This window comes from Antechinus flavipes, chromosome 1, assembly GCF_016432865.1.
Source record: "Antechinus flavipes isolate AdamAnt ecotype Samford, QLD, Australia chromosome 1, AdamAnt_v2, whole genome shotgun sequence".
NCBI lineage: Eukaryota > Metazoa > Chordata > Mammalia > Dasyuromorphia > Dasyuridae > Antechinus > Antechinus flavipes.
Genome location: NC_067398.1, coordinates 558,251,589 through 558,273,247, shown reverse-complemented (window position 1 = coordinate 558,273,247; position 21,659 = coordinate 558,251,589). Strand labels below are relative to the sequence as shown.

General features: G+C 37.1%; 1 protein-coding gene across 1 annotated transcript in view; it reads left to right on the top strand.

Annotated features, from left to right (window-relative positions):
* Positions 1-461: 461 nt before the first annotated feature.
* BMP6 (bone morphogenetic protein 6) overlaps positions 462-21,659 on the top strand; it is a 207,841-nt gene continuing 186,643 nt past the window's right edge. Inside the window, exon 1 of the mRNA XM_051970717.1 lies at positions 462-2,424. Coding sequence (XP_051826677.1) covers positions 1,698-2,424 — 727 coding nt within the window. The 5' untranslated portion in view covers positions 462-1,697. The remainder of the gene's footprint in view (positions 2,425-21,659) is intronic.

The following is a 21,659-nucleotide window of genomic DNA, read 5'->3' as shown; positions in this document are numbered from 1 at the left end:
GAGAGAGAGACAGAGAGAGAGAGAGAGAGAGAGAGAGAGAGAGAGAGAGAGAGACAGAGAGAGAGAGAGAGAGACAGAGAGAGAGAGAGAGAGAGAGACAGAGAGACAGAGAGACAGAGAGAGAGAGAGAGAGAGAGAGAGAGAGAGAGAGAGAGAGAGAGAAACTAGAAAAATCACTAAAAAGAAATCCATCTCCTGCTCTTCCTCGAATAATATTTGATACAGAACTGACAGGTTTTTTCTGTCTAGTTCATGAGTTCATACCTTTTAACTGGTCTTTAAACCAAGCGGTTTCGAGTCAGGACAATAACAGTGGGTGAAGAAGAAATTCAGATATTGTCTATAAACAAGAAAGAGCTCTAGAAAGCCTCTCCCTCTTTGGTACCTTGCGGATCTCAGAATACTCAGAATAATAAATTTGCAGTCTAGGAGCTGGTTGTGCGAATGAGGCAACGCCTCTCTTGTGGGAGGGAAAGCGAGGGGGAGCGCCTATTTAAATATAGGGTGGTTGGATCTTTCTATTGGCTTCCGTTCTTGTCGATCATTAAGGAAGGCGGGGCGATTTAGGGGTAGGAGTGTGGTACCTGAGAGAGGCTCGCATCTGAGAGTCAATGCTGCGCGAAGTGGGGAACGAAGAGGCGAGGAGAGAGACGCACTAGCAGATCGGGAAATATAGATGACTTTTCTTCCCACGACACAAGCCTCTGCTCCCTTCTCTTCCGCTCTTTTTACGTGCGGGGATTTCAACTCAGCAATCTGAGAACAGCACGGAAAACAAGAACCTTGCCGGCTACTCTGGGGACTTCATCAACTGAGTGCAGAGATTTCTTAGAGGGGAGCGTCGGTAGTGCGAAGGCCAGGGGAAGGGAATTTGTGAAAGAAAAAAAAAGTTTGCTCTTCTGGAGGAACTTGGCTCCCCCCTCCCATCTCTCTCTCTCTTTTTAAACAAGTTCCGAAGCTCAACCCGGAGTGTGCAGCAGTACTTCTGTCAGTGCTCTTTTTGATGCGGGGGCTCACGTTCAGGATGCGGGGTGCTTTCCCGCTCTCGTGAGCAGCTTCTCTCCTCCACATTGATCCCTTCGTCCATCTCGCCCATCATTTAAGAGAGGACAGACAGACAGGCAGACAGGCAGATTCACCAGCGCGCACCCTGGAAGGCCAAACGGGGCAAACGCACGTGGATGTGTTTGTGTGTGTGCTCTGGATTGGCAAGGGGGGCGACGGTGACACCACAGTGACCTGTAGAGATCCGGAGGGAGCCGGGCTTGGGAGCAACATTGGACTAAAAGCGATTTACCTGGAACTTGGAACACTCTCTTCGTATTTCCGCACAAGTTGCTTTTGGATCTTACCCCTCGACCCTTACTCATTTCGCCCCTTCGTTTCTCTCCCACCCCTTCAACCTGGGCAACTGGGGGAGCCTAGGAGGACCATGCGAGATAAAGACTGAGGTCCAGGAAGGGGAAGAGAGCCGGTAGCAGGGGGGAGGGTGGAGGGGGGGAATATCACAGAAAGTGTCACGAGCGGCTCCCCCCTCCTCCTCCTCTTCCACTTCTTCCTCGTCCTCGTCCTCTTCCTCTTCTTCCTCCTCCTCGTCCTCGTCCTCGTCTTCTTCGGTTCTATTTCCCAAGTGGGAGTCCAACGGGGGCCCAGCGGGAGCAGCCTGGCAAGGGGGGCCCCGGGCGGGCAGGCGGGGGATGCCGCTGCTGGGGAGGAGAGTGCAGTGGCTATGCTGGTGGTGGGGGCTCCTGTGCGGCTGCTGCTGCCCCCCGCCAGTGCTGCCCCTCCTGCCCGCCGCAGCCGCAGCCGCCACTGGAGGGGCGCTGCTTGGGAACAGCAGCGGGAAGAGCAATAGCCCGGGGGAGCAGCACCAACCACTGCAGCAGCCGACACCGCAGCCGCCCTCCTCCTCCAGTTCTTCCCACTCCTCTGGTTTCCTATACCGGAGGCTCAAGACACATGAGAAACGGGAGATGCAGAAGGAGATTTTGTCTGTGCTAGGACTGCCCCACCGACCCCGGCCTCTTCATGGCTTACAACAGCAGCCACTGCCACCTCTGCACCCCGAGCATCGCGGGGCGCTGCCGTCCCCTCCGCCCCCTCCACCACCAGGGAGACTGAAGTCGGCTCCCCTTTTCATGTTGGATCTGTACAATTCCTTGTCGTCAGACGAGGGCGAAGAGAGGGGAGAGGAGGAGAAGCAACAGCCCCCGCCCCAAGGAGGGGGCGACCGGAGGGACTGGTCCCAGCAGCGGCTGCCGGCCAGCCGGCCCCTGGCTCCGAGCGCGGCGGCGCATGCCCTGCATCGCAAAAGTCTTCTTTCTCCGGATCCCGGCGGCAGCGGTGGAGCGTCCCCGCTAGCCAGCGCGCAAGATAGCGCCTTTCTCAATGATGCCGACATGGTCATGAGCTTTGTGAACCTGGGTAAGGAACTACATTCAATACATACATAAATAAGTAGCTTTCATTCCTGCTCCCAGGTGACAGGGACAGCCTGTCACCTAACGCGTTCTAGCCTCCCAATATAATGAAGAGTTGGTTCCAGGAAAAGACTATTGGACTGATAGCCAGGATACAATGGTTCTGCTTCCAGCTCTGCCACTAATTAGCTGTATGAATTGGACAAATCACTTTCTCTCTCGGGGCCCCACTATTCTCCTCTGTAAAATGAGAGGGATTGAACTGACCATCTCTAAAATCTTTCCAGATTTAGTCTTTAAATTTGGGTACTCCATTACTGCCTTTGGAGCTTCTGTCTGAGAAGCTAGTTCAGTCAGGTGTTTTGGATAAGCTACCACCTGTACTTTCCTGACTGACCAGGGTGTGCAAACTCGCTGAGGACTAGGAGCAGTCTTGTAGTTGTATGCTTTTGGTTATAGGTTGTAGTGGGGCAGGGAAGAGTTACAGTTAGAATAACTTCTGGAAATCGTTTTTTCCTCCTCCCTCTCAACTTTTTCATTGATTGTTCAGTGGTTAGAAGTACCCAGCCTTGCTTTCAGAAGAGTGTCTTGGTACTTCTCTCAGTGATTGAGAACTGGGTGTTCAGGGCAAATTCGGTACCCTTCTCATTTGAACTTCTTCTTGGGGAGAAATTAAACTTGTTCATAAAGAAATGCAAAATCTGGAGTTTACTAAACCTTGTAGAAGGAAATTAAGGCAGTTTTTAACATCCAAATTATTTTGTTGCTTTCCAAGCTAACCAATGGCACTTAACTTTTTAAGAGTTAAATCTTCACATTTGAAGAGCTTAACAAAAGGGGGGGATAGGATTAAAAAAGGAAGAAAAAAAGAATAAATTGGGACCTTTTTCAGAATTGTTAGGAACACATGGGTAGCAGTACTGAATAGGTATTCTTCTAATTAGTAAGAGTTGAGAGAATTATGTGGTAGCATTCATATTTAATTCTGCATATCTTTAGCCATAACTCTGAAATCAATGTTTGGTGGATCCAACTCATTTCTAAAGATTAAAAAGAAAGTTGAAAAGAAATTAAGGAAGGCCTCAGAAATCTTACAGGGTTGCTTAAGGAAGAGAATAGGATTTTAAATCTAGCTCTACCAATTTATTCTGCAAACTGGGATAAGTCATTCAACTTCTCTCTTAAAGTTCCTTATCTATAAATGAAGAGGCGATTTTTTTTTCCCCCGCTTGAATGGAATATTCCTAATAATATATGCCATTGACTCATTCATGTCTTTCCCTCTCCTTTCCCTATGTAGAATGTGTTACTTTGTCAGTGTGGTTTGGTACAAAGACATTTCAAGAGAAAATATGGTTGTTTTTAGTGACTCCAGAATCTAGTGTTCACACATTTTTAAAAGATGCCTTCTAGGCTCCAAAATGGTGTAGGTAGAATAAATAATAGAGGGATAGATACCTTCCTCAAATGCCAGGAAGAAAAATCATCCAAAACCAAAACAAACAAAATCCTTGTCATTTTAGGGGCTTTGCCTCCTTGCAGCATTCCCCAAGTGAAACAGCTAGTTCTTCACAAGTGGAAAAGTGATTCACAAACATGTCTTCAGGTTGCTGCTTCTGCTATTGCTGTTTTTTGAGGGGAGAGGAGAGGATAGACTCAAAAATGGCAAGGTGGAATGGTTTCTTAATAGCTTGCAAAACAAAATCTCATAGCAGGTGCAACCTCAGAGCCTGCCAATCCTGCCAATGTGGAATACTTCAGGGTCTGCCTTGCAATTTTTGTATCCAGGGATTTTGATTGGGCAGGAATTTTCACAAATGATGGCAGCCAAAACCAGGGTTGGACTACCTCCATGAAGCAGGCTGAACAAATTCTCATGATTCCAGGCTACTAGGCAATGGTTCCAGGGGCATCAGGCCAATGCTATTCCTTGTCCTGCCTCCCCTGTTTTCTCTCCCTTACTTAACACCCCCTTCCACTCTAGGCAAATCCAAAAAGCACAAGTTAATCCACAGGTCACTGGGAAGAATGTCCAGTTGCTTTTTGTGGGTAATCCCATTCCCAGCTAGAATGGAGGAAGTCCGAGATTCCCTCTCTGTCAAATGATACTAATAAAAACCAGAATTCCTGAGGATATGTGGTCAGTAGGATGTCCCAGTAATGATCATTGAAGGATTATATAGAAACTGCTTTATTTAAAGAAAAATTGCTCTCTATGCATTATATTGATTTGCGATAGATTCCCACCAGGTTAGCTCTTAGGCAAGTGGAAAAAATCTTTATTTTTATCTTGTTTTATGAGTTCCTACAGCCTCTTTGTTGCAGATCAGTCCCAAACCCTTATTTAGGATATACTGAAGACAAGGCCTCATGCTAGGTGATAGGAATACAAAGACTACAGAAAGAAACAATAAGAACAGACTACTCTTAAAGAACTTATATTCTGTTGGAGTTATACTATTTGCCCAGATAGGGGAAGAAAGAAGTCTAACAACTGAGTGTGTATATGAAGCTATCACAGAGAAGGCTCTTTTCTTTTCTTTTTCAAAGATCTGTCCTATATCCCTTTTCCATACTACTGAGGTTGTTCTTGCTACTAAGGTTTACAAATTGAAAAAAAAAAACATTTGAAATTTCAGAGAGGACTTTTAAAAATTCAGAGCAATGAATTTCAGTCTTTGATGTAGCATCAATGGTATGATAACAGGCTTGTCAGGCACAAGAAGGTGCTATTTAGGTAGGGTGTTCTGTCAGGGACCCTTCAAATCAAGCTACCCTTCAAATCAACTCATGTGGAGTTAGAATAGAATTGCGTGTATGTAAGTACATAAGTATAAGGTCTGTAACTATTATTATAGTTTTCAACTAAGTTTCAGAAATCATTCTTAACTAGCTATGATGATAAGAGCCTCCAATAAAGCCTTCGTTGTGGCACAAAGGTGACTTATACTTTGTTATATCTGCAGAGCCCTAGGTTGGCAAATCCTATGAAGCTGGAAAAATTTCTAGCAGAAACCTGTTTTTAAAAAAAAGTGTGTTTATTAAATTCAAGGAAAGCCTCATCTCTAGAAGACTGAGCACAAGGTAGCTTTCCCCCCCCCAGATACATCAAATGATATACCATAGTGGTAGGGGTCCCCAAACTGATAAGTGCTAAAAGTGATGAAGTATTGAAAGAGATTTTATCCCAATAGATAAAATAGTTAACTGTGGCCCTTATCAACATAAAGAACATAGGTTATAGTTAATCAGTGGGAAGAATGCTGGATTGGAAGTCAAAGGGACTAAGAAATTAAGTTTAAATCCTAACTCTTAGGTACTCTTAGTACCTATGTGATCTTCAGCATGTTATATATGTTACCTTCTCAAACTTCCTTTTCTTCATCTTCAAAAGAGAAGATTGGATTAGATGATCTCTGAGGTTCCTTTCAACTCTAAATCCTTTGTATAGGAAAGATGCTGTAGCATAAAGAGTCCTAGAATTGGAATCAGGAAAACTTGGAATTGAATCCTATTTCAAATATCAGCTGTGTAACTCTGAGCAAATCAGCCTTAGTTTCCTCACCTGTACTAATACTTACATCCCAGTTTGTTGTGAAGATCAAATGAGATAACTTTTAAAGTGCTTTGAAAACTTTAAAGTGTTACACAGATGCCAGCTATCATTTGTTATTATGAATTTTATCTCATATTTTCAGAATAATTTATTGGGGACTATTACCTTGATTTCTTAGTTTATGTCAATAGTATGCTGATAGCTGTCGTTAACTCATTTCTCATCAAAATCACAGGAAGATCAGGTCCTATAATGTTGCTTTTGGCACATATTTAGAACTCATTGGGTTAAACATTTTATTAAAAGTCAGTCAACAAGCATTTATAAGTATAAACTATGTGCCTGGCACTGATGAAGGGGAAGTACAAAGGAAAGTGGTTACATAGTTATAGACATGAATCTTTTGTAAAACAGAGGATTTACTCATGAAATACATTTAAGTAACACTGAGGCCTTTCATCTAGAGTGACCATCAGGAAGTATGAATCAACAAGAGAAACTTTCTCTTACATCTCAACTACCGGTCATTAAAGCCAGCTCATTGTTATTTATGTTGATTGTTTAAAATTCTTCATGAATGAACAGAATGAACATTTATAATGATTTAAGTACTTATCACAACCTGGCTCTTGATGTTGTCTACTGTTGATACTACTCTAGTTTGTATAAGGTGTATAAGCATCTATGCTTGTAGGTAAACATGAATTCAATCAGTGTTGTTTTCCATTTATTTTCTGACTCTAAGAATCTTTTTGGCAGCCTGAAAAACCTGCCTTCCAGTCTTTGCTTGTCTAGATTCACTCTGTAACAGGAAAAATAGGCTTTTTTTTTTTTTTTTTTTTTTTTTTTTTGCCCTCTGTCATTTTAGTTGACCTTATCAAAGTATGGGCAAATGCATCTAGAGTTATAGTAAAATGCTTACTATTTCATATACTATTGATTTAAAATTCTTTTTAATGAAATAGATGAGATTTGCTATTTTTACTGTGTTAAAGTTTCAAAGTAAATGAAGAAATTCAAGACCATTCACAATACTTGCATATGCTTTGTTGATTGATATATGCTTATAAAGTATATTGTTATATGTCAGTTAAGATTTTCATTTATAATGAAACATTTTTACTTATTAGTACCCACATTTCTTTTAGTTTATAACAAAATATATTCTTTTCTCAACTTATTTTTAAACATCTACATGAAATATCTACATTATTATGGGTGATACTCTCTCACCCATAGAAATGGCAACCTCCCTCCACCTCCTCAACCCCCATTTAGCAGACAATTTAATGAATTGTTATAGTCAAAAAAATATTGTCACTCTGTTGTTTAGTTCTTGGTAATAAGCCTATCCAAATCATACTAGATTAGTCTTTTGACAACTGTTTGTTCTGAGTCTCAGTAGCATATTAAGCTCCTCAAGATCAGGTACTATTTCTTATTTTGTCTTAATAACATCAGCATTCAATAGAGTGCCTTATATATAAGTACTTAGAGGATTGAATTGGATTAGTTTGATTTGGAGTATATTGAATACTTGAAGCTTTTCCTAATTTTCAAGATACTTGAAACTTTTCTAAATTTGCTAGAACCTAATATAGCTTGTATTCTACTGGTACGCATTTCCAGTCAGGAGTAAACCACCACACTTCATTATGATGACATCAGAGTAGGATTTCAGTGGATAAGCTGCATATGAAAGTAATAAAAGTTTAGACATCTTTCATTTGAACTGGTCCTTCCATTTCTAATTGGAATTAATATGGATAGATATTAACAAAGAATTGATAAAATCAATGTCTTTTCTATCTCAGGAAAAGCAACAAGAAACTTATTGTATTATAAATACTGGCAATCTTCTGGACATAATCATTCTTGGGAAATATAAAGCAGAAGAAAAACTGAATTAGAATTTTCACTATTCATGTTTATAGCAATTTTTGTCTACACTTTGGCTTTTGAACACATTATCAGAACCCCTATCTTTTCATATCAATTGCTTCAATTTAGGGAAGTTTAATTACTACTCAGTTGATGAACAGACATTTAATTATGATCTACTATGTGCAAGGCACATATAGCAGGCATACAAATACAAAAATGAAATAGTTCTTGCCCTCAAAGATGTTATATGCTATGTGGGGAGATAACATGCATATAAATAAGGATAAACAAACTAAATATAAAGTGATAGGAGTGTAGCATTAGAGTCATCAGAGAGAAGACAGAGGTAATAGCAGTTGAAATGATTAGGAAGAGGTGATTTGAGTTAAATTGAGTTTTGTAGGATCTTAGATATTCTAAGAAACAGACTTGAGGAGGAAGTGCATTCCAAAAATGAGGTATACATAGCCTTTGTCCAGGTACAGAGAATAAAATTAAATTTATATGTTGCTTATTGCTAAAATGGAGAATTTGCTTATGAGAATTGAAATGGAAGGTGAAATGTTCTCCTAAATAGTTTCTATGCTCCCAAATACTAAATGCAAAAAATCAGTAGCATTAAAAAAAACATGCAGATGTACAAAATGTTCTTAAACTAAGATCAAAGGGCAAGCAGATAGCATTGTTAGATCACAGAAGGTGTTTCCTTTGGTTGTCCTTTTAAGAATGAAAATGTAATAGGGAAAAATCCCTTTAAGACTTGCTGAGTCACAATCATCTTAAACTCAAGAACAAATCACTTGCAGGATGGATATAATCTCAAAGAAGTAAGAATTCTCTCTGCTCTAAATTCAATTCAATACATATTATGGCTTACTATGGTTCAATATTGTACTAGATGCTTGAGATACAAATACAAAAATGAAAGTTGTGATCTTCAGGGAACTGATATTCTTTTTTTTTTTTTTTTTTTTTTTTTTTCTGAGGCAATTGGGGTTAAGTGACTTGCCTAGGGTCATACAGCTAGGAAATATTAAGTGTCTGAGGCCAGATTTGAACTGTTTCACCTAGCTGCTCCTGAACTTACATTCTTTTGAGAGGAAACAACATGTATATTGAAAATTAAATCTAGGACAGCTGAATGGCACAATGGATAGAGCACTAGCTCTGAAATCTGGAGGACTGAATTCAAGCCTGGCCTGAGACACTTGATATATACTAGCTGTGTGACTCTGGCCAAGTCACTTAATCCTGATTGCTGAGAGAGAGAGAGAGAAAGAGAGAGAGAGAGAGAGAGAGAAGAGAGAGAGAGAGAGAAGAGAGAGAGAGAAGAGAGAGAGAGAGAGAGAAGCAGAGAGAGAAACAGAGAAACATAGAGACAGAGAAACATAGAGAGAAACAGAGAGAGACACACATACAGAGACAGAGAGAGAGAGAGAAGGAAGGAAAGAAAGAAAGAAAAAAAGAAGGAAGAATAAAATTTTATATAAAATATATATACAAAGTTATTTCAGGTAAAATGCACTAACAAGGATAGAAAAGAATGAAGATAGGTTTCCTAAAGGAAGTGGCACTTGAGCTGAATTTAAAAAAAAAAATAGAGATTCTAAGAACTCTAAGAAAAGAGAGTGCATTCCAGGCATGGAAGCATGGAAGACAGTCCATACAAAGGCAAGAGATGGGCAGTGGGATGTTATATACAGAAAATATTAAACAGGCCAGATTACCTGGAATGAGATAAGTGAAGGGAAGTAAAGTATTTCAAATTAGGAAACATAGCCTAGAATCAGATTGTGAAGAGCTTTATGAGCCAAAGAGAGGAATTAGTGTTTTATCTTAGAGAAGAAAAATAATTCTCTTAAGGAGGAAGGTGAGGAAGAACTGTTTTGAGTATAGAATTTTAGCCACCATATGAATGATAGATTGGAGACAAGAGAGATTGAAGACAAGAAGAAGCTTTTAAAACATATTCTTAACATGGAGTCCAAGGAATCTTTTAAGAAGTCTACATACTTGAATGAGAAAAAATTACATCATTACTTTAATCTTAGTTTCTTTTTGTAATCCTATTCATTTAAAAACATTATTCCAAAGAGTCAATAGGTTTCACTAGGCTACTAAAGGAGTCCATAACACACAGATAAAGGGTAAGAACCTCTTCTTTAAAAGTGTTATACAATGAGACCACTTGAGAATGGGAAAAAAAAAGATAATTCTATCTGTTGTGGCCATCACCAAAAGATAAGAAAAATCTTATCTTTGGGGAAGGAATAGAAAGGAATACAGACATTCCTTAAAGTTACAAAGACTTTCTAATATCCCACACATGCGAATAGTTACTGTGTCTCCTTCATAAAATCCAACTTTATGTCTCCATGCTTTGATAACCTTTCCAGACAACAGCCTCATTGTTTTGAGACTGGTATCACCTGTTATTTAAAAGAGACCATCTTTTCCAATAGAATACAAACCTCTGGAAGGCAAGAACTGTTTTGTTTTTATTATCTGCAAGGCCTAGCGCGGTGCCTGATATATTTCAGGATCTTAATAAGTTTTTGTTGAATATAACTTCTACTGGGAAATTTTTGTTCAGCTATTATGCTCACTTTTTAAAAAATTCCTTCATATTAATGAATTCCTTTTCAAACATCTTTTCTCATCTTCAGAGAAAAAAATTTTTTTCTCCCTCTTTCTTTCTTTTTTTCATTTTAAGTTACCAAAGAGCCCTAATCAAAGTCAATAAGCATAAGAATAGTTTAAGGGGATCTCTTGACCAATCCTCTTTTTATGCTTTTTGTATATGTGTGTGTAAAGAAACTTCTTTTCCCTTCTTTCAATGGAGAATCAATCTTAATCTCTGTATGTTTATCATAGTGACATATTTGTATTGAAGGAAAACCACGAATTTTGAAGTGTAGATTCATTTTAAAAAATGGTGCCATCAGCCTTTAAAGTCCCATAGCTACATTCTTATACTCCTCTAAACCTGCTTTTCAAGCAAAGTTCTACAAGCATTTTCCACATAAAATGGAAAATCCCCACATCATAGGGTTAGAATTAGAATCAGAAAGTACCTCAGAGATAGATGGAGGACACTGAGGTCAGGGGGAGTGACTTGACTGAAGACACTAAGGAAGTAAGCATCAGAGCCTTTGACCAAGTTGAATGTTTCCAGAAGAAAACATCTCTTTTGTATAGTTCAACAGTTATTTATTTCTATGCAAGAATTTCCATAGAGTAAATGTTTATTTATTTATTTATTTATTTAAGCAATGGGGCTAAGTGACTTGTCTGGGCTCACATACCTGAACTTAGAACCAACTTACTCCAAAGATGTTGCTCTATCCACTGTGCTATGTAGCTGCCCCCAAATCATTCATTTAGGTACTGTTTTCTTACTGTTCTTCTAAAAAGCAGGATAGTGGGCTGATTTAGGCATAGTGTCCACTTTGGTTCCAGTTTCTATAATCTTTGGCACATCCTGAGTATCCTGGACAAGCATCATCTCTCAGTGTTTTAGAAAACTCTTTAAAGGGCTTAAAAGTTTTTTTATATTAATGGAGTCACAGATCTATAATCTATATTTATAATTCAAATGTGGAGGAAAACTTTGGGAAAAGAGCAGAAGGAAAATGACTGTCAAAAGGGTTTTATCAGTAAGTCTGGAACAAAGAAAGCATTATATTAGGAGAAAATGCATTTGCTATAATTGGCAAATAGCCTCACTGAGTTTCCTGTAGCTTAATTTGTTAAGTAGTTAAGGCACTTCTGATATCAAAAAATACTTCCTAAAGAATTTTGAAATACCAAACTTTTAAGTTCATGCATCCATCTAGTCTAGGGGTGCTTAATCTTTTTTGTATCATAGATACCCCCTCCTCTTTGACAGTTTGTTGAGAGTATGAACCTCTTATCACAATCTTGTTTTCATATGCATAAGATAAAATGTACAGCATTATAAAAGAAACCAATTATAATGTAATGAAGTTATCAGAATTTTTTTAAAAAATGAAATTCAAGGACAAAAGATTAAGATTGATCTAGTACTGTATCTAGTCAGAGAGAGTAGTAAGATAATTCAAGGTATAGGAGAGTTGGGCTAAATATAATATAAATATATAAATGTAAATAGAATAAATATAATGTAATAAAAATAAATATAGTGATTACATGGGTACAGAACAAGTCAGAAATTAACTGTGGCTAGAGTGATACTCATGGTTTTTCTAGTTCTGCAGCTAGTGAGTCAAAAAACTTTTATTCATCTATGTAGTAGGCTTTGGATTGAACTTTGCGGAAACAAAAAGTGACTATTAAGACTATTCATCTGAAAAAATTACCTAACACATAATGCTTCCTTGGAGTATCCCTCTTCCCTCCAGCCTCTCAAAGTATTGGATGATATATTTTTGAAGAGGATGCTTCTTCATGAGGCATCTTCATGATGCCATCTTCTCCCATCACTGCCCTCTTTGGAAATCTGTGGGGATTGGGTAGGGTACCAAGAATCTACTTTCATATTTTTAATGCATGAGTGAAATAATGATTATGATTGTGATAATAAAAACAAAAAAAATGGAACAACTAGAATTTATATGGAACTTTAAGGTTTGCAAAACTCTTTACAAGTATCTCATTTTATCCTCAATGACCCTGGGAAGTAGATATGATTATTTTCCTCATTTTATAGATAAGAAAACTGAAAAGACAGAAGTTAAATGATTTGCCTAGAGTAACAATTGGTAAATCCCAGATTTAATTTGAACTCAGGTCTTTCTGAACCCTAGTAGAGTAATTTATCTTCTGTGACACCTAGCTGCCTTTGTGAAATTTAGAAAAAGAAGTGAAAAACCTGTTGGTATCAAAAGATACCAGATAATAGCAAAATAAGACATCAAGGTTAAAATGGTTCGAGTCAAATCCCTAAAATTACTTATGGGGCAGCTAGATGATACATATTGACTTTCTCTGTCCCTTACTCCCAAAATGATCTCATATACTGAATTGTGTGAGGGCAAGGAAACCTTCTCCTTTACATGTTCATCCATGATAATGGTCTCCATGCTTCCCAGTGTTACAGGAGTGGGGTGGCCAAAAGAAGGGGGAGACTGGATTGTTGCATAGACCTTAGCATATGTCCCAGAAGCTTCCATCATGAATATGGAAGTTAGGACCACTTTTTCAAGTTTCTCATTATTTATTGGTATCTTATTGAACCAAATACCAATCATTTTCTGATTAATTGAGGATTTAAAAAACCTACGCATCGGCCTCAGGGCATCTAGATGGTACAGGCAGGGGTCCTCAAACTACAGCCCGTGGGCCAGATGCAGCAGCTGAGGACGTTTATCCCCCCTTACCCAGGGCTATGAAGTTTCTTTATTTAAAGGCCCACAAAACAAAGTTTTTGTTTTTACTATAGTCTGGCCCTCCAACAGTCTGAGGGACAGTGAATTGGCCCCCTATTTAAAAAGTTTGAGGACCCCTGGGAGGATAGAGCACCAGCCCAGGAGTTCAAGAGGACCTAAATTCAAATCTATTCTCAGACACTTAATACATACTAGCTATGGACAAGCCACTTAATCCCAATTACCTTGCAAAATGAATAAAATAAACCCAATGCAGAAAGTCTAATCATGACACTTCCCTCTTTCCTTAATAAGAAATATGTTTTCAAAATATATCTATATCTACCTATCTATCATCTATCTATCCATTTATCTATCTATTTTTTAAAAAAGGCTCCTAGGCCAGCTTCTCTTCATATTTCATCCACTTTCAAACACATTTATGTTTCTGGGGTTTGATCATCAATATAGTATGACTTTGCTACATTATGAGAATGCTTGGGTTATAAGATACTAATTATATTATTGTGAAACCAATTGAATAATGCAGTTTTGCAAAGAATATGTCTTAATCCCTCCTGAAGGTATATGTTACTTTTCACAATCTTTCTTTGTAGTTGTTTTATTGATGCTTTTTGTTTTTATATTTTGTTTTATATTTTTTGTTTTTGTTTTCTGATTATAAGTCCCCCAACTCCAGTACTGAACCATTCCTTATAATAATGAAAAAAATTTAAAATAAAATGAAATGGACACAGTGCTCACATCTAATAGCAGCTATGACTTTTTGCACTCATTACCCTTTCCCCCTTTCTGTCAGGAGAATCAGAAGTTTATAGCTGGAGGAAATTTAAAAGTCATCTATTTAATCATTCATTTATTAGGTGAAGGAACTGAGGGCCAGAAAAGAATGTGATTTTATTAAAGACATACAGAGAATAGCAGAGCCACATATATGTATATATGTTTATATTTTGTACTTTGGACTATTGTTCCAAATGAACTTTTCCCTTATAAAGAGAATTGTATGCAATCCTTTGCCTGCAATGATGATATTTAATCTGCCATCCTATGAGTATAGTATCTCTTCTCCTTCCTCCGTCCCTTATTAAATAGATTTGGAATATAGTAGAGCCAATATCTAAATTACATCAGGTAATTTCATTATGTGTCCCTATGGTCCTATTATTGAAAATGTAGATATGGCTGACTGAATACAGGACTTTACTTAATCCATTTCTTCCCAAGATGCTATTTTCTTTTAGACTGGGAGAACCTTCCTGACTCTGTTTGATAGGAATAAGCTCTTGACTGGTTTCTGTTAGATAGGTTGGGGTTGTCTGAGGACTGTAATGTCCTGTGTCTTGGCACTCTGATTTTACTTTTCCAATATTTTTTGCATCATCAAAAAGCTATGTGAAGCATAAAGCTGTGGCACAGATTAAGCTTTGCTAAGCAGTTGCTTAGTGAAACTCCCCCCCATTCTCTCAACAAGTGAACTTTAATAACTGCTGTGTTCATTATGATGACTTTCCTGTAGCTTCCATTTACCCTTTTCACCTTGTTCAGAATGTGACTTCTAGCCTTAAACATCTGCCTTTGTTGATTGTTGTTCCTGTATTTTCAGTCTTGTTAGTTTCCTGTACATGAACATTTTTTTAAAATGCTGGTTTGTGTATCAGCAAAGCATGAACTAACTTGGTCTTAATGGACTGAGCCGTCCTATTCAGGGAAGAAAAGAGATCCTGGGAATGTTTTAGTTTAATCTCTGAAATTAATTGTTTTTCCTTTTCTTTCTTTCTATAAATGTCGTATACACATTCCCAATGACTGATTTACAAGTCTTTTTCACTTCCGAATTCAAACTGGACAGTATTTTTTGTTGTTTAAAAATTTGACCAATATACATTTTTAATGAAAGATTGCTTATATATTAGCAGATAGTGATACAGTACCTGCAACATTTTATTGGGAAGACACCATAAAAGATATTTAAATAAAAAATGTGCAGTTTAAAAAGTAGTAAAATGTTGATTCAAAATTCTAAAAAATTCTATCATGAATGATGCCTTGTTGGTATGCAAATATATAATTTTTAATTTACATGCATATGTTTGTGTTTTGTGTTTCTTTATGCTGACACCAAATTCATCAGAAGTTTCCTTGGGTTTTTTTAAGTATAGGAATTTTAAAATCTTTTTTCTTCTACATACTTTCTCTGAGATGTCTGTCACCATAGTACCTAGACAATCAGTCAGGCAGAGATATGAGTGATTAAATTTCTCTGTAGTTGGTACTCTACTTGATCTATGCTCTGCAGGATTTCAGGGAGCAGAATAAAAAGGAAAGCTAAAGAATGAACAAGAATTGTAGGAATCTTGACTTCATAAAACTATTAGAATTTTTGTGCAGGGGCATGAGTGGGACAAGAATATTTTCACTAAAAAATCAAATGGATTTACATAACATGGTATATTGGAGAGTTTATTGGATTCAAGTTTTGGCAGTTGGGTGAGTCACTCAACCTTTTTTGATATCTGTTAAAAAAATTATAATGATAATGTGGACTACTTATCTTAGACAGATGCTATGAGAATGGACTTTATAAACTTTAACTTTTAAGTTAGGAGAGTTCAAACAAAGATCTTACTGTCACTAGAGGTAGTATTAAGAATTCTTTCAGATCTCTTCAACTAAAAAATGCCAAAGATAGCACATATAATAGAGTAAAATCTATTGGGAAGTATATAAATCAAAAGTCGTGTATTTCAGATAAGGCTTAGAGTGATTTCTCTTTAAGATCTCTGCAAGAAAATTAGTTACTAAGCCATTTAACAGGATAAGTAACTAATACTAGGCAAACATTTAAATCCTAAGATCATAGATTTAACTAAAACCAAAGTCATTTGCACAATGACACAAAAAGAAATGTCTGTGAGATTTGAGCCTAAGCCTTGCTTATTTCAAGTCTGGTGCTTCATCTATTTCACTAGTCTAGTAATTGTTAATAGGTAACATTTACATAGCATTGTAAGGTTTGAAGTGCTTTACATTTATTATCTCTGTTGCTCGTCAAAACAACTCTGTGAGATAGCTATGGTTATCATCCCTATTTTACATCTAAGGAAATTGAGGTAGACAGAGATTAAGGATCATACAGCAATTAAGCATTTGAGGAAGGATTTGGATTCAGATCTTCCTTACTCCAAGTCCAATATTCTGTCCACTACTGGGTCAAATACAAAAACTTTAATGCAAGGTGATATATTTGGCAACAATTTGTTAGTCATTTATTTGTTATTCTAAGAGAATTTCAAACTGACTTTTTCCTTCTAATTTAGATAGCCTTCCCTCTAACTGATCCAATTAGTAAGGCTGTATCCGATGTTAGCCAGATTGTTATCTTTTTTATTCAGTTACATAGATGAAATCTCTCACAGAAACAGATATATGGCAAATAAATGGTGTTATGAAACTTTTCTTAACATATTTTATCATTTATCTCATCATTTATGTCATCCTCATGAAAGTGATTGCATACAGCTTGGTTTCAGATAGTATGGGGATACTTCAAAATATTACAGAAAGTACACTGGAGTTAGATGATAGAAGTTCCAATCTCAATGAATGAAGGAATATGAATTTAAATATAAGAACATCTTTCTCCAGGTGTTTTATAAACTTAAGTAATAACTTATTTCCAGAGACAAGGAACAAGACCTTATTGATATTATTTATAAGGAAAGAGAAGTACAGTACTGTCTTATGACTTTTACCTCAAAGAAGAACTGATTATAATTTTCTAATTATACCCAGAACTATGCTCTACTCTATTCTAACTGTTCATATTATTTTTATTTTCTTGGGTTTTGGGGAAATTATGTGTTGAAACAGCACAAAGAGTTTTTGCGTTGTGTGGTGGTTAAGGAGTGAGTCTTATAGACCTGTGTCCTTGCCACACTGTTCCACCCTGGTTACATAGCCAGCCATAGCTAGGTCACAGTCTCTCAGAGTATCAGACACTTTTCTAAGAATATAAATTAGAGGAAAGTTGTATATTTGCATTGATGAAAATAGTTTCCACATCAGGAGTTCCCTGACATGGATGAAAAAACAGTTCTTGACCTTTCCCTTCACTTCCCTACAAATAAAGAAAGCCAGAATAAACAAAATGCAAAGGTATGGCAATTAGAGAGGAGATATAATTTTCTTTTTAAATAGAAGTTCTCTATCTTTAGTATTATCTTCCCTAGAATCATTTAATGTGAATAATCTCATTAAAGCATATGAATGACAAGTAGGTTTATCCTCTCAGAGCTTACATTAGAGCCACATGCTGTGGCTTTCTGGAGTGGTGAAAAGTCCTGAGCATGGAGAAATAGTATTTCTCCACTTTTACATGCTATTAAGATCAGTTATCATTAATCAGAACCACGTCATACTTCTACTATGTCTAAAAATTTTGCTTCCAGCTTTATACAATGTAGAAAGTGTACATGTTAGTAAATATGACTTTTCCTGCAGGTGTAGATGCAAAAAGCACTTATCTTGTCAGTTTCTGCTTTAGACTTGCTTGGCTTCAGTTATGAAGGTGTTAGACATTCTGTTTACATAAGGGCTAAAGGGTGACATAATGTCTATTGAAGCAAAGTCACTTAGCTCCCCACTAGGCAACCGGGAGCATTTAAAAACTGAGAACAGATCAAAGCCATTAGCCAGGTTTGTGATACTCCTATCCAGGAGCCAAGGAGGTGTTGCTGAGGTAGGGAAGGGTGGTCTCTTGCTTGCTTGGTCTCTTGGTTGGTTGCCTAAAACAGACGTGTATTATTGCATCACTGTCTCTCCAGAACTTTACTCCCTCAGCTTTTCAGACCATTGGGGAGATGAATCAGGGAGAATTAAACTGTGAGCAGCCAATCCAAGGAGACTACTTAAGTGGGAATAAAATAGTGTCCAAATGGGTTGGAAAAAATGTCAAATTGTAGCAAGCACATACAAGATGTGAAACATGAGTCTGATGCCTATATTTACAGACTGTTATAAAAGTGTTACTTAAAGTCAAATACGATTTAAATATTTCTTTTTTTTCTTTAGTGTATAGATTATTTTACAAAAGGATGCTTCAGTTTTAGAATGAAGAACAAATTGCTGTTCTGGCCTTTACTGTAAATTTATGCTCCTTAGTAGAGTCTTGAAGATCATTTTGTTTTTCCATGTATACCAGACTACAGAGAAGTAGGGGTGGAGAAAGGGAAAAGGTGGAGTTGGTATAGACAGTAGAAGCACAAAATTCATAAACTTATTACTCATTTTATTTGATAGGGTAGGCTGAGTACATAGTACGCAAGTTAATTCATCCAACATTTATTAAGCACCTAACTGTTTAAGAGACTATGAATCATGGAGAGGAACATGTTAGGAAGTTTGGAAAAGACACAGTCTCTTGTCTTGATGATGCTTGCATCCTAGTCGTCAATAGTGTCTTAACAAGGTCTAGAAGTATGCTGTCACAGAAGTTGGGATTGAATCATATTGAAAAAGAATTGTAAAATAGGAGAAGAAAGAGAATAAGCATTTATCAACTGATTCCTATGTGCTGGGCACTGTGCTAAGTGCTTTATAAATTTTCTTTTATTTGATCCTCACAACAAACCATCACCCACCCTAATAAGATTATTACATTTTGCGATTGAGGAAACTCATAGACAAAGGTAAAGTGACTTGATTAGGGTCATATAATTTTGAACTCAGGTCTGTCTCAACTCCAGGCTCAGTACTCTATTAACTGTGCCAACTAGCTAACCCAGCAGTCATCTAGTTCTCAGCTTCTAAAGCTGTGGTTCACAACCACATATGGGGTCGTGTTACTGAATGGGGTGGCCACAAAATTATCATTTATTATCAGTGAGTGTTTGATTTACATACCTCTTTTATATACTATATACCTAGGGTTATAGAAAAATTTCTTGAGTGAAAAGGGGTTATAAATGGAAAAAGTTTAAGAAGCCCTGGTTTAGTTCAATCCCTTTCCAAATCAAAACTGCTATCTACAGATGGCAAAGAGAAATTTAGTGGCTTGCAACAGAAATTGATGTTAGAACTAGATTAAAAATTAATTGATGAAGTTTTTCTAATATGTTTTAACAAACTTACCCCTGTGATAATAATGGCTGCTAACCTCATCAACTTCTCTTTGAGTTGTTAGAGTTAACTTGTCTAATATATTGTGATATTACTATTTTTCTAGTTCCTAATTTTCAGAATTTTTATTTTTATACACATATTTTCTGATCAACAATATTGTAACAGAAAACCCAGGATGCATAAAGGTTTACATGATTATCTTGGAGGGTGGTCTTTTTAAGGGTAGCTAGCTACACAGAAAAGCTTACAATCACAGCTCTAAATACTCCTCTCCTGGGACTGCCTTATATTAGACTTGTCAGGAGGCAAACTTTGGACAACCATGTTAAAGTAGTCTGGTAGAGTAGGGGCAGAACAAGAGATAATTGAAACTTTTACAATGATGCTGATGTTAAAGTGTAGTCATTTTGCTAATTTTTCCTTCCATCTTTTGCTGAAAAAGGCAAGAAGAAAACATGCCCATTCCCTCAATGATATTCTAGTTAATTCTCAAAGAATTTGTATCCTGATAGGAAGAGTTTGAAGGTTCATTTAAGCAGATAGGGAAAGAATCAAGGGGAGATTTGGATCTTTGAAACAAAGGGTAAAAACCAACAATAAAAATGGGGGAGGACAGGAAAGTTAAAAAGTTTTTAGACGTTCAAAGGGCAAGAACTCTTTTTTCTTTTCTGTTTTATTTTAACCAAGAAAAAAAAAAGAGTTTTCCTGTTAGCAGTAGAAACATTCATGATTTTTGTAAAACAAAGCCTTGCAATTCATGTTGCTTCCTATCTATCAAGGAAGGCCAATAAGAGACAGATATCATAATTACTAGACAAGTCTTCTTCTGAAGCTTTTAGCACCCTATGATATAGTTTTTGGTATGTGGGATAAATGGTATTTGGCATCTTGATTAAAACTTTTGAATATTGTAATATTTTAATGCCTGGAAATTCAGAGTCTTTACTTGAAAGGAAAGGCTTTAAAATAAGGGGAGAAGTTGAGGAATTCTGGCTTTAGAGTGTGATTTTTGTTTGAGTTACTGTAAATGTAAATTTTTTTGGAAAAGTTGTAGAGAATGAGTTTGGGGAGTTTGTGTTACCTCTACAAAGCTCCAAACAGTTTCAGATGGCTTTACCCTATTTACATATCTTTCTGAGATACATTTAGTGTTTAAACATTAAGTACTATGTTTGAAGAAACTATGACTATCTTACCCTCCCCAGCCCAATTATTTCCTTGAATTTTAGAAAAGGTTGAAGATGGGACCATTGCCTCTACTCTAACCAAGGAGAGTACCTTGGTTACTTGGTGCAAGGCAAGTTACAAGTTTACATTGCTTGAGTGACTACTGATATTGAAATGCAATCATCTTTTATCATATATATATAAGGATAATATCTGAGTCAACTATTGTACTTGCTTAGGTTTTAGCCCCATGAAACAAAACATGTCATTTTGCCAATTGTGGGTAGAGCCCTTTTTATTAAGGTTGGAAAATAACTTTGTCCACAGACTAATATGATATGTTATGTCTTCTTTTTATTCTTGATTCCTCAGAATTTAGGATATTGGCTATTTAGGACTGTGGGAACAATTCAGGCTCCATTGAGAAGGGTGTTAGAATTTGTGGAATGAATCATTCCATTTTTCATCTGGGATTCCACCTTTGTGCTATATATATAATATATTACACACACACACACACACACACACACACACCATGGTTAAGGCTTCATCACAATCAGCATATAGATCCATGATCTTGGCATATGACTAACAGAATGGTCAATTAAGAGGTGTTCAGTCCAGGCACTTTGTTGCTTTCTCCACTGGCACACCATTTTTTTTTTTTAAAAGCAGTTTCTTTTGTTTTATTAGGGCACTATTTCTTTACATTGCTCAGAACAAGGATTGTATTCTGTGGGGTTGTGAGCACAGGAATGCTGGAGGATGGCACTCTACTCTGAGATTTTCAATATGTCTTCCAAAGCTGCAATGAAGTCAAAGCCACAACTCTTGGGGTCATATAAGTGGTAACCAATACTGCATGCCAGTATCCCTAAAGGTGAGGAGGTGATTTTCTGAGAATGGTTTGGAAAGATAGATATACTTGTTCAACTTAGAGAACTTTTTCAGAAAACTGGCCCCAAGCCACAAATTCTCTGGTTCCAGAAATGGTCTGTACAGTGATATATTGGCCACTTTTCAGTATCTTATTAATTTTACCCAGCACTAGTTCCTTGCAAAGTTGCCTTGCAAAATTCAGCTAGGCTTGCAATAGGAAGGTATTCTTTGTCCAAGCTTCTGTCTTAAGAATATAAGCTA